General features: G+C 37.9%; 1 protein-coding gene across 1 annotated transcript in view; it reads left to right on the plus strand.

Moving 5' to 3' along the window:
- Positions 1–13,347, plus strand: part of wdr36 (WD repeat domain 36) — a 99,876-nt gene that overhangs the window by 14,761 nt on the left and 71,768 nt on the right. The window contains exons 3-8 of the mRNA XM_043710509.1: positions 831–931; positions 5,708–5,825; positions 7,524–7,656; positions 9,061–9,115; positions 10,609–10,741; positions 11,180–11,355. Of these exons, the coding sequence (XP_043566444.1) occupies positions 831–931; positions 5,708–5,825; positions 7,524–7,656; positions 9,061–9,115; positions 10,609–10,741; positions 11,180–11,355 (716 nt within the window). The remainder of the gene's footprint in view (positions 1–830; positions 932–5,707; positions 5,826–7,523; positions 7,657–9,060; positions 9,116–10,608; positions 10,742–11,179; positions 11,356–13,347) is intronic.

Below are 13,347 nucleotides of genomic sequence, written 5' to 3' on the forward strand. Positions count from 1 at the left end.
AGGTGGCAGTGTTCCCAAGAATGCAGGGCTTTGCAAATGACAATCATTTTGTCGTCAAGATCTGCACAATAGCTGCACAATAGCATTAGAGATGTAAGGACTTTCAATCCATTGATGTCTGGAGCCTGTAAAATGATAGGAATTTCATATAAGCCAAGGTTTGATATAAAAGTACTTGAAATACCAGTAGGTCAGGCAGCATTGACAAAAAGTAGATTTACCATGTTCTGGATATGGACCTTTCAGCAAACTTAGCAAATATTTTAGATGAGCAGCATTTAAAGTTGTGGAACGCTAAAAATGCAACTATGCATTAAAAGAATAAATTATTTGTGATCACTTGAGTAACTATATATTTGATTTGATTTTTTGATAAACTTGCATTTGATAGCAGAAAAATAAGTTTCAAGATAAATTGTTTAACATTCTTCAACCACTACACGTCAAACTCCTGAAACTCCTTTCCTTAATGTCTTCTCCTCTAAACAACAGAAACCATCTTAAAATTCTTTTTGTGATCATGCTTTTAATCTCCTATAACTGTTCCTTCTTCTCCTGCTCTGTTTGTCTATCCAGCACCTTGCAATGCATTATGAAATCTTTATTTTTGTGTAGTTGCTATAGAAAGTACAGGCTATTGTTTTGTTAGTTTTTCCTCAATCTATTTTTATGTTTAGGAAATATTAGTTGTAGAAATTGTATTATTGTTATTGAACTATTTTTTTCTAAGGATGTTTGGCATTGCCACGTGGAACAAAATAAACCACCTAATTTACAAAAAATCAATTCTGATGGACTTCCAGTTTTAATATTGTAATCTATCCCTTTAGGCAATGCACTTCCTGAAGACATCACTTGTCTGGCAGCAGACAGAATGCTTGTGTTTGCAGCTCATGGCAACTCAGTAAAAGCATTTGCTAGAAACAAGGAGGTGAGTTTATGTTTTTGCTCACTCAGTGAAAGTGACAAAGATGTTGAGCATTTTCTGAGACTTTTTAATTTCAAAATCAACTTGTATTTTTTCCAGTTGTGTACACAAGTTATTAATCTCACAATTTAAATATCTTTAATGATAAAGGATAAATGTAGATCGAATGGAGATACTCAAATCACGTGGCAAACTTCAAAGTTTAAAAAGTCACCTGGTATAGGAATGCAATCTAGGTCAGTATGCTAAGATAGGCTGGAGATATGGGCTGTTACCCCAAATTTTTAAATATCCTTGGGTAAAGGAGTCTGCCTGCAAATATTAAATTCCTATTCAAAAAGGAGCAAAGATATAGTTACAGATCAAGCAGTCTGATGTGACTGTGACTGGAAGGCCTGCTGTAGCCAATTGACAACATTTGATCATCATTTAGAGAAGTGTGAGTTAATAAGAGATGACCAGCTCTTCCCTATTCAAAGAAAATCGGTTCTAACCTAATTGTGTATTTTTTTAATATACGGTAAGCCAATAAAAGTTGTTTGTTGCAGTCTATTTGGTGTAGGTATGCTCATAATGTTTTGAAGAAAGATGTCAAGGATTTTGATGCAGTGAAAAGGAGTGGCAAAATTTCCAAGTCCTAATGGTACATTGCTTGATGGGGAGCTTGCAGGTGGTGGTGCTCCCATGCTGCTCTTGTCCTTCTGGGTGGTAAAGTTCGCTGCTTTGAAAGGTGCTATCAGAAGAGACTTGGTGAGTTACTATAGTGTGTCTTGTAGATGGTATGCACTGCTGCCATTGTGCATTGGAAGTAAAGGGAATGATTGCTGGATGGGGTGCTAATCGATTGGCATGATTTGTTGTGGCTGGTGTTAAGCTTTTTGAGTGTTGTTGGAGGTACACTCATCTAAAGTGGGAAGTATTTCATTGCACCTCTAACTTCTAGCTTGTCGATAGAGGAAGGGCAAAAATATTACTTGATGCAAGATTCCTAGCCTTGGGCTTCTTGTAACTGCTATATAGCTGAGTCAGTTCAGTTTCTGGTTGTTTGTAACACCCAGGATGTTGGCAGTGGGGGATTCGTTTATGGTTAGATTCTCTCTCTCGTTTTGAGATGGTCATTATCCACATTTGTGTTGTGTGGATGTGACTTGGCACTTGTCAACCCTAACCTGGATATTGTCCATAAGTCACAAAACCGGAACTTATTTCAGTCGCTGAGAAGTAGTGAATAATGCTGAACAGTATATAATCATCAGCAAACAACTCCACTTATAACCATATGATGGAGGGATGTTCATTGGTTAAGTAGCTTAAGATGGTTGGGTTGAGGACACTACCCTGAGCAACTTTTACAGTGAAGTCCTAGGGTGGAGAGGATTGAGCTCCAACAACCAAACCACCTTTCTTTGTGCTAGGTATGCCTTCAAACAGTGAAAGTTTCGCCTCGGATTCCCATTGACCCCAGTTTTGTCTTGGGTTCCTTCATGCCCTATGTTGCTAAGAACAGTCACTCCCACCTCAACCCTGAAAATCAGCTCTTTTGCCCATTTTTTTGGATCAAGGCTGATATCAATAGCTGAGTGTTTGTGGACAGATCATTCTTTTGCAAATACCCCTGAATTGCCCTGTCAAAGTCGTCTTTGCATCATTTGCTGATGATCAGGAGTGACTGATGGAATGCTAATTGATCAGGTTGGATCTGTGTGTACAGAACATACGTGGGCAGTTTTCCATGTTTGGTGTTGTCAGTACTGAAACAGCAGGCCCATGGGTATGGACTGGAGTACACGTCTGTAGCTCTATTTCCAAAATGTTGTCAGAGCCTGCAGTCTTTGTCATCACTAGATGAAACAAATTGGAGGAAACCTTCAAGACCATCAATAATACCCTTACTGGCATAAAATTCACTAAAGAAGAGGAAAACAACAAACAAACTGCCATTCCTAGATGTCGCAGCAGAGCGAACAGCCAATGGGGAATTTCAAACCAGGAAAACAACACATACGGACCAAATATTGAACTACAGAAGCCATCATCCCAACATCCACAAACGAAGCTGCATTAGAACATTATTTCAATGAGCCACCACATACTGCAGTACAGAGGAACTACGCAAAGCAGAGGAAAATCACCAATACAGTGTATTCAAAAAGAATGGGTTACCAATGAACACAGTCCCCGCCAATTTCTCAGCAACAAACCCAAATAGACAGACAAAACACGTCCAGAAACCCTAGCCACTCTCCCCTACATCGAAGACATCTCGAAAATGGCTGCCAGACTACTCAGACCCCTTGGCATCATGGTAGCCCACAAACCCACCAACACACTAAAACAGCAGCTAATGAACTTGAAAGACCGTATGCAGACAACAAGCAAAACTAATGTCATTTACAAAATACTGTGCAAGAACTGTAACAAACACTACATTGGACAAACAGGCAGAAAACAAGCCATCAGGATACACTAACATCAACTAGACACAAAATGACATTGCCCAATCTCACGAGTATCCTTACATTCAGATAATGAAGGACACTACTTCGACTGGGACAACACATCCTTCCTAGGACAAGCCAAACAGAGACACGCACAAGAATGCCTACACGTATGTCAATCCAACCGGAACTCTATCAACAAATATATTAACTTGGACTCCATTTACCACCCCCTGAAAAGAAGAAAAGGAAATGTAATCACCACAGGAAATGACATCACAACCCAAAGAAACCCAAACATATAAATAGAAAGCAGGAAACATCAGCAGTGCTTCGTCCAGAGGCTCACTGAAGATGGTGAGACTCACTCCTAGGATGGTGACGAAATGTCTGAAAATGAACCTTCCAGCTCAGCGTGCAAACCTACATGCAGAACCTCAACCTGAGCTACAAATTTCTCAAAACTTGCTACCAAGATGGATTATCCATTTGACTCTTTGATCTAAAGATCGATGCAAATGTTTCAACTTTACCTCTTCCACTATGCTAGGTTCCCTCATTGTAGAGAAAGGGAATGTTTGTGGAGCTTCAACTTCCTGTCAGTTGTTTAATTGTCCATAACTACTCATGACAATTTGATAAGACTGCAGAGTTTAGTTTTGATCTGTTTGTAGTGGGATTGCTTCATTATTGTTTATTGCATGCTGCTTCTGTTGTTTGTCATGCAGGTGGTCTTATGTTGTAGTTTCACTTGATTAACACTTTTTGGAATTTTTGCTGATCTTAACAGGTCCACCTGTACTCTTCAGTGAGCCAGGATTGAACTGATGGTAATGGTAGAGTGGGGATATGTTGACCATGAGATTACAGCTTGTTTTAAAAATATATATTTTGGCATCAGTTGAAAATTTAAAATTCAGTAGATGTAAAGTTAGGATCCATTTTCTTACTTTTAATATTGCCATGTAGAAAACAAGTAATGGATATAATTTGGGAAAACAAGTTATGGATATAGATCTAGTAAAAATGGTCTTGCCTCAAGTTGTTTCTTGATATTCACTCAGGAGCAAATAATTACATATGCTACAAACGCAAAATAAAAACAGCAGATGTTGGAACTATTCTGGTCTGACAGTATCTGGCCACTCTGCTGCTGCTGATGACCCACAATGCCTCAAAAATGCCCAGATATGAGTTGTTGGATATGTATGAAGTCTGTCCAATTTAAAACAGTGGTAGTGTCCCAAAGCGCTCAGGAAAGTGTGCACAATCTGAAGACAGGACTTGTCTCCACAAGGTCTATTCAGTGGTCACTCCGGCCTGGATGAGTACATTTACAACTTGTAGATTGGTGAGAATGAGGCCAAGTAAATTTGTTTGTCTTGTTAGTTTCCTCACTACCTGCTGCAAACCCAGTTTATCAACTATGTCCAATAGGACTCTACAAGCTGTGCCAGTCGTGGTGCTGCTGAACCACTTTTGATGATGAATATTGGAATCTTCCACGCAGAATACTTTTCAGTTCTTTTGCTGTGTCTGTACTTGCTGAAAATTTGTCATGGCTCTGTCTTTTTCCAGTTCAGTTGAAAACAATAATTCCTTTACTTGGCTAGACACTGTAGGCCAAAGTAGTCACAACATTCACTGTTTTTATTTCATGTTTGTAGTATCTGTGATACTTTGTTCTGAATGACGATCAAGCAAACAACCGTTTTTTTATCAGACCTGTATTCGTAACATGTTTTCTGAAATTCTGTTTCTTTTTTTTGTATGTCCAGTATTGAAAGAGAGGAAGAAGAGAACTAGAGATGTTATCTTCTCATCCATTGAATCTTAAATTTTCAACTGATGCCAAAATGTACCTTTTAAATATTTGGTATATAAAGTTTATATTCTGTCAGTTTTAAAAAAAAAACTTGCCCAATTTGGCGACTTGCATAGCGCAGACTCCAAGAAGAGATTATGTAAACTGCAGCCAATTTCCTTGGAATGTACAAAATTAAAGGGTAATTAGATCGAAGGTTTCGGTACAAAGGGAACCTTTTCCTCTCAATATGCTTATTTCTGCTGCTTCAAGAGTCTTTGTTTAGGGTCTTGGACTAGGCAAATTAGTTTTAAAAACAAAAGATTCAGACCTGTCGGAAATGAGTAGCAGGACAGGTTCTCAGCGCCAAATGATCTACTTTTGATCTGATGCGCATATATATGAAATTATCCACTGATTGTTCAGTGAATTCTTTCATTGTAATTCGTTCATTTAACTTGTTAGTACAATGTTTTTTTTCAGTTCAGAAGCAATATTTGTTTTTTGTAACCAACTATTTTTTACCCTTAATTTTAGATTGTGCACTCTTACAAAGGACATAATGGAGAAGTCCACCTCCTGTTGCCATTTGGTGATCACATGATTTCAGTGGATCGTGATAACAAACTCATAGTTTGGGATGTACAATCAGAGGGTGAGTTTATTAGATGATGTAATGTTTGTTCCAGTACAACTACAGTTTAACGTCCTTAAACAATACCTTCCTACATTTCAAAGAAAATCATTTGGAAGTATTGAGATTATCAATTTAACTTGAATAAAAGGTAACATACCATGCATCATTAAGATTTGCACTATTAGTTTGCTTGCTTTTTGGTTCTTTAATTTTAACCTTGCAAGTCTGAAGTTGGTGACTTATTCTGTGTTCTACATTATCCAGTTCTAATTTAACTTTTGATCTCCCTATTACTCAAGAACCTATCTTTCTCTGTCTTCAATTTACAGAATGACTTGGCCTCCACAGCCTTCTATGGCAATAAGTTCCACAGATTCACCACCTTCTAGCTGAAGAAATTCCTTCTCATCTTAGTGCTAAAGAGTTGTGCATTCACTCTGAAACTGTGTCCTTGGGCATAGGCTCTCCTACTAATGGGAGACATGGACATCTTGTCCATGTTCACTCTATTCAGGTCTTTCAGTATTCTGAGAGTTTCATTGAAATTCCTCTTCATTCTTCTAAAGTCTATCGAGTACAGACCCAAACTTCTCAACCGCTCCTCGTATCACAAGCCCTTCATCCCAGAGATCATTCTGTAAACCTCTCCTGGACCCTGTCCAAGGCCAACACATCTTTTCTTAGATACAGGGCCTGAAACTACTTGCAATATTCCTAATGTGGTTTGACTAAAGCCTTATACAGCCTCAGCCATATATCCCTGTGCTTGTATTCTAGTCCTCTTGAAATAATGCTACCATTGCATTTGCCTTTCTAACTGCCAACTGAATCTGCATGTTAATCTTAAGAAAACTGGAATGAGGACTCCCAAGTTCTCATTTGCTTCAGATTTCTAAAGCCTTTGCTCTTTAGAAAATGGTCTATACTTGTTCTCCCCACCAAAGTGGATAACCTCACACTTTCTCACATTGTATTCCATTTGCCACTTCTTTGCCCTTTCCTAGCCTGTCCAAGTCCTTTTGCAGCTTCCCTACTTCCTCAACACTACTTGTCCTGCCATCTATCTTTGTATCAAATGCAATTTTAGCAACAATGCCCTCCGTTCCTTCATCTCAATTATGTCCGGATATAAGAGCTTAATTCTTCTATACAATATTGTACTGAAACCTAAATGTGTAACGATTGGAAGTGGGAGCATTAGCTGAATTGTCTACACCTGAGGACTCTGGCAATAATTGCAGTGCCTTGCAGCTGCATCTGTAATCATTGCAAAACTTCGTGTAAATCAGATTTAGCTCAATGGATGTTTGATCCTGATACTTTTCTGATTTGTAAGGTTCAATATTGTTGCATGTGGTGCTTTTGAGCTTGATGGTGACATGAGCTTCATTACATTATATATCACTGTGAAATATTTGATATTTTAAAATTCTGTAAAAATACCCTGGTAATATGTGTAGCTATTGTCATGGAAAAAAAGATAGAATACAAATGTAAAAGATGTTTTAAAAAGAAATTGATGATAGCTGGAATAATAGTTTCAGTTCTGGATTCAATGCGATAGGCTTGGCAAGAGAATGGAAAGTACCTCTATAGTTGTACCTCTATAGTTGTTAAAGTACACTTGCCTTTGCAAAATACCATTAATTAATGACTGGAATATTATCTTAGTAAGTATTTGTTACTTTGGCCTAACTTTTGATTATTTATTTACAGAGGAGTATCTTCAATTGAACTTTGATAAAATCATGTTTACAATTTCTGCCCTTTTGCATCCAAGCACCTATATCAACAAAATTCTTCTTGGCAGTCAACAAGGGAGTCTTCAACTATGGAATATCAAGTCCAAGTCAGTTCAATTTTAATAGCTTCTTTATAAAATCATTTAAGTATTAAAGATTTTGCTTCATAAAATTCAATTAAAATGAAAACCAGTTTAAGACCAACAACTAGGTTTAATCTGACCACTTTGCCTGTATTATTGATGAAGGATAATGATTGGGATTTCACTGTCTAGAGAATCATGCCATAGTTCCAGGTTTTGACACTGTGTCCTGTTTTATTTAAGGCATAATACAATTTTGTATTCCTTGTGCATGGGATTTGCATTTTATTATTGACTTCAGCTCGCTGATGCTGGTTACTATTTGTGGAGTTCTGCAACTTTAATATGCATGATAGCTCATTATTTGTAAAACTGCAGCCAAATTTTATGGGCATTACACGCTGCATCATTTATAAAAGATCGAACATACAAACTATTTTTCAAGTCGAAGATAAATCTTGACCTGTGTAACTCTTTCTACTTTTATTAATTTTCTATCCCCATTTTGATGTGCAGGTTGGGTGCATTCGTTATGGTAAATTTCCCATAGTGTCCAGGGATGTACCCACTAGGTAGATTTAGCCATGGGAAGTGCAGGGATATAAAGTAGGGGTTTGGGCCTTGGTGGGATGCTGTTTGGAGGGTTGGTGTGGCTGAATGGTCTGGGCCAGATGGCCTGCTTCCACTCTAAGGGATTCTATGAATATCATTTCCTTGAGAAAGATTGCATATTTGGGGACTGCTGATGATTACAACTGATTGTAAGCAACACCTCCCTGTGATTGTTCAAAATAATTAATCACTATCATTTCATTCTGTTTAACATTTCTGAGTAAGTATGAGATCCTGGCCTTTATACATAGAGGTATGGAGTTAAAAGCAAGGAAGTTACAATGTTCAAATAATATTTGATTGGCCACAACTGAAAAAAATGTTTTAAATTTTGGACACTGCACTTTGGCAATTTGAAGATGCAGATAATATTTATGAAAATGTTTGCTGTCATGTAACCATTCAGTGATTCTCTATCGGTTTTATGGAGCGAGTCATTTCTAAGAAAAGTAAACCATATGTCTGAAATGTTATATCTGACTGAATGAACTTAACTCTGGTTTATCTTTACTACTGCAAATGCAACATTTTTCAAAGAATGTGGCTATTGTTAGACTTCACAAATAGCTTGCGGTAACTTGGAGTATTCAGTTTAAGTTGACCTCCTTTCTAGAATCGTTTTTGATTTTCCTCCCTCCAATACAGGATGTTTTGTGTGGAATTGTTCTGTCATATTCATTAAATAATAATCCGTATGGGAATTATTAATAATATAGTTGATGATTAGAGCTGGATATAGCTCACAAATGTAGTGAAGGGATTTCCTTTACTGAACAATAGTTTTAATGTGATTTATGTCTCTTGATTCTGTTCTAGCAAACTTTTGTATACATTTCAAGGTTGGGGCTCAGGAGTATCAGCGCTTCAACAGGTCAGTGCAGTGTTTGTAATGTGCTGCTTATTGTTTTAATTACTAACTATTATAGTACATATATTTGAAAGCATGATGCTCTCACTTCTGTATAACTTCTGTATAAATGCTTTGTAGCATACAAGTCAATCATTAGTTTCTTATTTCCCCAAAAAATGCTCTAGAAACAGACAGGAAATTTACTTATTAAGTCTACTTTAACTCTTTGAATAGCTATTCCAATTAGTCAAAGCTTGGATGATCCATGAACCAGTTCTATTTCAAAAGAAACATAAGAACTAGTATCAAGAGTCAGCAATTGAGCCCCATGAGCTTGCTCTGCTATTTAATGAGACCATGGCTGATCTTATTTTGTTGTCAACTGTGCTTTTCTATCCACTCTCCATAACCCTTCAACCTGTTGCCAGTTAAAAATCTGTGTCTCCTCAGTGTCCTGGCATCCACTGTAGTGATTGTAACAAAGTCAGTCCCATACTCTCAAGAAACTGAATAACCATATAAATGCTGTGGCTGAAAGAGCAATACAGAAGCTAAGAATCCTGCAGCAAAGAACTCCTCTCCTGCATCCCAGTAGTCTGTACACCATTGCCAAGGCATGTGGCAGGAGTGTGATGGAATACTCCCCAGTTGTCTGATTGAGTGAAGCTATAACAACACTTAAGCTTGACACCATCCAGGACTTGATTGACACTATAATGCACAGGAGCAGAAGTGTGTTCCAGGATGTGCTGCACCAAGGCTCTTTAGACAGCACCTTCCAAAACCACCACCATCTAGAAAGGCAAGGGTGGCAGATACGTGGGAATGTCACCACCTGTACGTTCTACCCTTTCAAGCCGCTCAGCATCCTGATTTGAAAATATGACTGTTCTTTCAACTTGGGTCAAAATCCTGGAACTTGTTCCCTAATGGCATTGTGGGTCTACTTCCACTAAATGGATTGCATTTATTGCTCATCAATAATTGCCCTTGAGAAAGTGGTAAGCTGCCGCCTTGAACTGCTGCAGTATAAATTGCTACCCCTTTGAAATTTGGCATAGTCTTATCGATCATGTGTGTGACAACAACCTTCAACAGCATGCTGCATATTTTCAGCAGTAGTAACATTTTTAGTTCCTTAATTTAATGTGTAATTTAAAAAACAACTTTAATTTGAATAACTTTTCAAAGAGCAAAGAATAAAAAAAAAAGGGTATGCCTAAAAGAAAGGTACTCCCTGGTTTTCATATGTTACTGTTTTAGTACTTAAGGAACATAACTCTCTAACCTAGGCCACTCATTTATGGCTTTCAAAACAAATGTACAGGATTGTGGAGTATGGTTTTCAAAATTTAAAAAGTACACTTCATAAATGAATTCCATTTAATTGGTTATCATAACTCAGTCACGTTTATACTCCTTATAGAAAATTTCACTTTTAGGTAGTAAAAGTACAGTAGTTGCACAAAAGTTTTGATTTCCATGTTTTCATTTGCTTTTAATTTACTGTTCAGACCCCAGCAGTGGATGTAGTTGCTGTAGGCCTCCTGTCTGGTCAGATAATTATTCAAAATGTGAAATATGATGAGATGTTGATGAAATTCCAACAAGATTGGGGACCAATCACGGCAATATCATTTCGTACAGGTAATTGATAAACTCCTTTTAATCAAGATTGATATAAAGTTGAGATTGATGAATTATGTATTAGGTGAAGATTTAGGAATCTTTAATATGCTTTAAGGACAGTGCACTGTCATTGTTTAAGGGCAAGGCTTCATTATTTTGATTTTGCAATTAATTCTATACCTCTTTCATAATTCAATTGTTGTATGAAGTAAAACTTAAATCACTATACCATTTGCTGATGAGAGTTTAAAATTTCAGATGTAGTATGTTCACTTTACAATTGTTGAGGTATTGCGAAGCAGAATTTTTGCACTGACCATGGAAAAACTCATTTTTTCACTTTATTATGATATCTGATGAATTAGCTGTACTTTGTACTGCACTCCTTATAAATTGCTTTGTGCACTGTTGTTAGAATCCTCACACAGCACATTATTTTACCTTTTATTTTTTAAGATGGTTATCCAGTGATGGCAGCCGGGAGCCCTGTGGGTCATATTGGACTATGGGATTTGGAGGAAAAGAAACTGATTGCTCAAATGAGGGAAATTCATACAACAGCAGTTACAGGACTAACATTTGTTCATGGAGAACCACTTCTCATTACCACTGGTGAAGACAATGCAATTCGGGTATAGTCCATGTGCTGTTAATTGAATCTGCTTATTGCAAGCTTAGAAAATATTGAGTGGAATTTTGGACTTCACAATTTTGCCAAAGATATCAGCACTTCATAAATGAGGGGAGGGGCACAAAATAAAACCCAATGTATTCCGAGTCTTTGGTGGAAGGGGAGGGGGGTGGCATGTTCCTCGTGTTCGGGTATGCTATGTCCCATGGAGGGCCTTTCCTGTATAGAAAGCTGTCCCCACTCCAACTTGCTGTCTTCTAATGTGGCCGTTGTGGAACCTGCTGTAGTCCCCACTCCGGAATCTGTTGTAATCCCAGCAGAAGGTACCACTACCAGTGCTATTAGGACTGGACACCTTCCAGCTTTATAATTCACCAGCAGCTGTAGGAGATGGAGAATGCTCTCCCAGAGGACCAGAATCCACGATAGACAATTAATTGCCTTAGAACCATAAAATAAGGTGCTGGCTTTCAGGGCTGAAACAGCTGGCATTGATCAGTGGCAGAGCTACTACTTCCATACAAAATCCTGACAATATGTTTTCTAAGGAAACTCGATGAAAGATCTGTAAATAGATAACTTGATTATTATGTATTCCCTCCAAAGGGAGAAAACAATTAGCATGAAGGTTATACTACAGCATGAACTTTATCAGGGCAGTAAAACACTCTGGGTTAAACTTACAGTTTGTTGTAACTCGCAAAGCTATCTCCATTCTTTGTTACTGTTTTACAGTTATTTTTAAAAATCTGATAGTGAAGATATTGTCCTTACTTGATAGGCTCTAATAGTTCTTTAAGATGGTCAATTGTACTGACTTGTGTCACATCAGATAAGGATTGTACTGTTAGATTAGAACACAGTTTTCAATGCAGTGAGGTTTTAGTTTCTACTAGACTATTCGAGTATCTAGATGTTTTTGAGAAGTTGTAATTCACGCACAGGTTTTGCATATTGTCAACTGCCTAATTGCTTGTCTTAATTTCCCCACTTAATTATGAAAGATTAGTCAATCATGATAAGAAAATACCCTTGAATAAAGATCATTTATTTAAAGTATAATTTTATAAAACTTTCTGATTCAGTATGTGGATATACCTACGAGAGAAGTTGTAAAACCAGCCTACTCTTGCGAAATAAGGCAGGGCAGGTGACTGACATGTCATTAGGGGAGCACTTTGGGGCTAATGACCATAATTCTATTAGTTTTAAAATAATGATTAAAAAGGATAGACCATATCTAAAAGTTGAAGGAAGACTAATTTTGATGGTATTAGGCAAGATCTTTCAAAAACTGATTGGGGGCAGATGTTCACAAGTAAAGGGACAGCTGGAAAATGGGAACCCTTCAGAAATGAGATAACGAGAGTCCAGAGCCATATATTCCTGTTAGAGTGAAAGGAAAGGCTGGTAGATGTAGGGAATGTTGGATGACTAGAGAAATTGAGGGTTTGTTGAAGAAAAAGAAGGATGCATATGTCAGGTATAGACAGGATGGATTGAGTGAATCCTTATAAGAATATAAAGGCAGTAGGAGTATACTTAAGAAGGAAATCAGCAAGACAAAAAGGAGACATGAGATAACTTTGGCAAATAGGGTTAAGGAGAATCCAAAAGGTTTTTACAAATACGTTCAGGACAAAAGGGTATCTAGGGAGAGAATAGGCCCCCTAACAAGCCACCCTCCCCTCCTGGCACCTTTCCCTGCCACTATAGGAATTGAGAAAGTGAGGTCTGCAGACGCTGGAGATCAAAGCTGAAACTTTATTGCTGGAACAGCACAGCAGGTCAGGCAGCATCTAGGGAACAGAAGATTCGACGTTTCGGGCACATGCCCTTCTTCAGGAATGAGCAGAGAGTGTTCAGCAGGAGAAGATAAAAGGTAGGGAGGAGGGACTTGGAGGGAACACTCTCTGCTCAGTCCTGAAGAAGGGCATGTGCCCGAAACGTCGAATCTTCTGTTCCCTAGATGCTGCCTGACCTGCTGTGCTGT

Source organism: Chiloscyllium plagiosum, chromosome 2 (assembly GCF_004010195.1).
Source record: "Chiloscyllium plagiosum isolate BGI_BamShark_2017 chromosome 2, ASM401019v2, whole genome shotgun sequence".
Classification (NCBI taxonomy): domain Eukaryota; kingdom Metazoa; phylum Chordata; class Chondrichthyes; order Orectolobiformes; family Hemiscylliidae; genus Chiloscyllium; species Chiloscyllium plagiosum.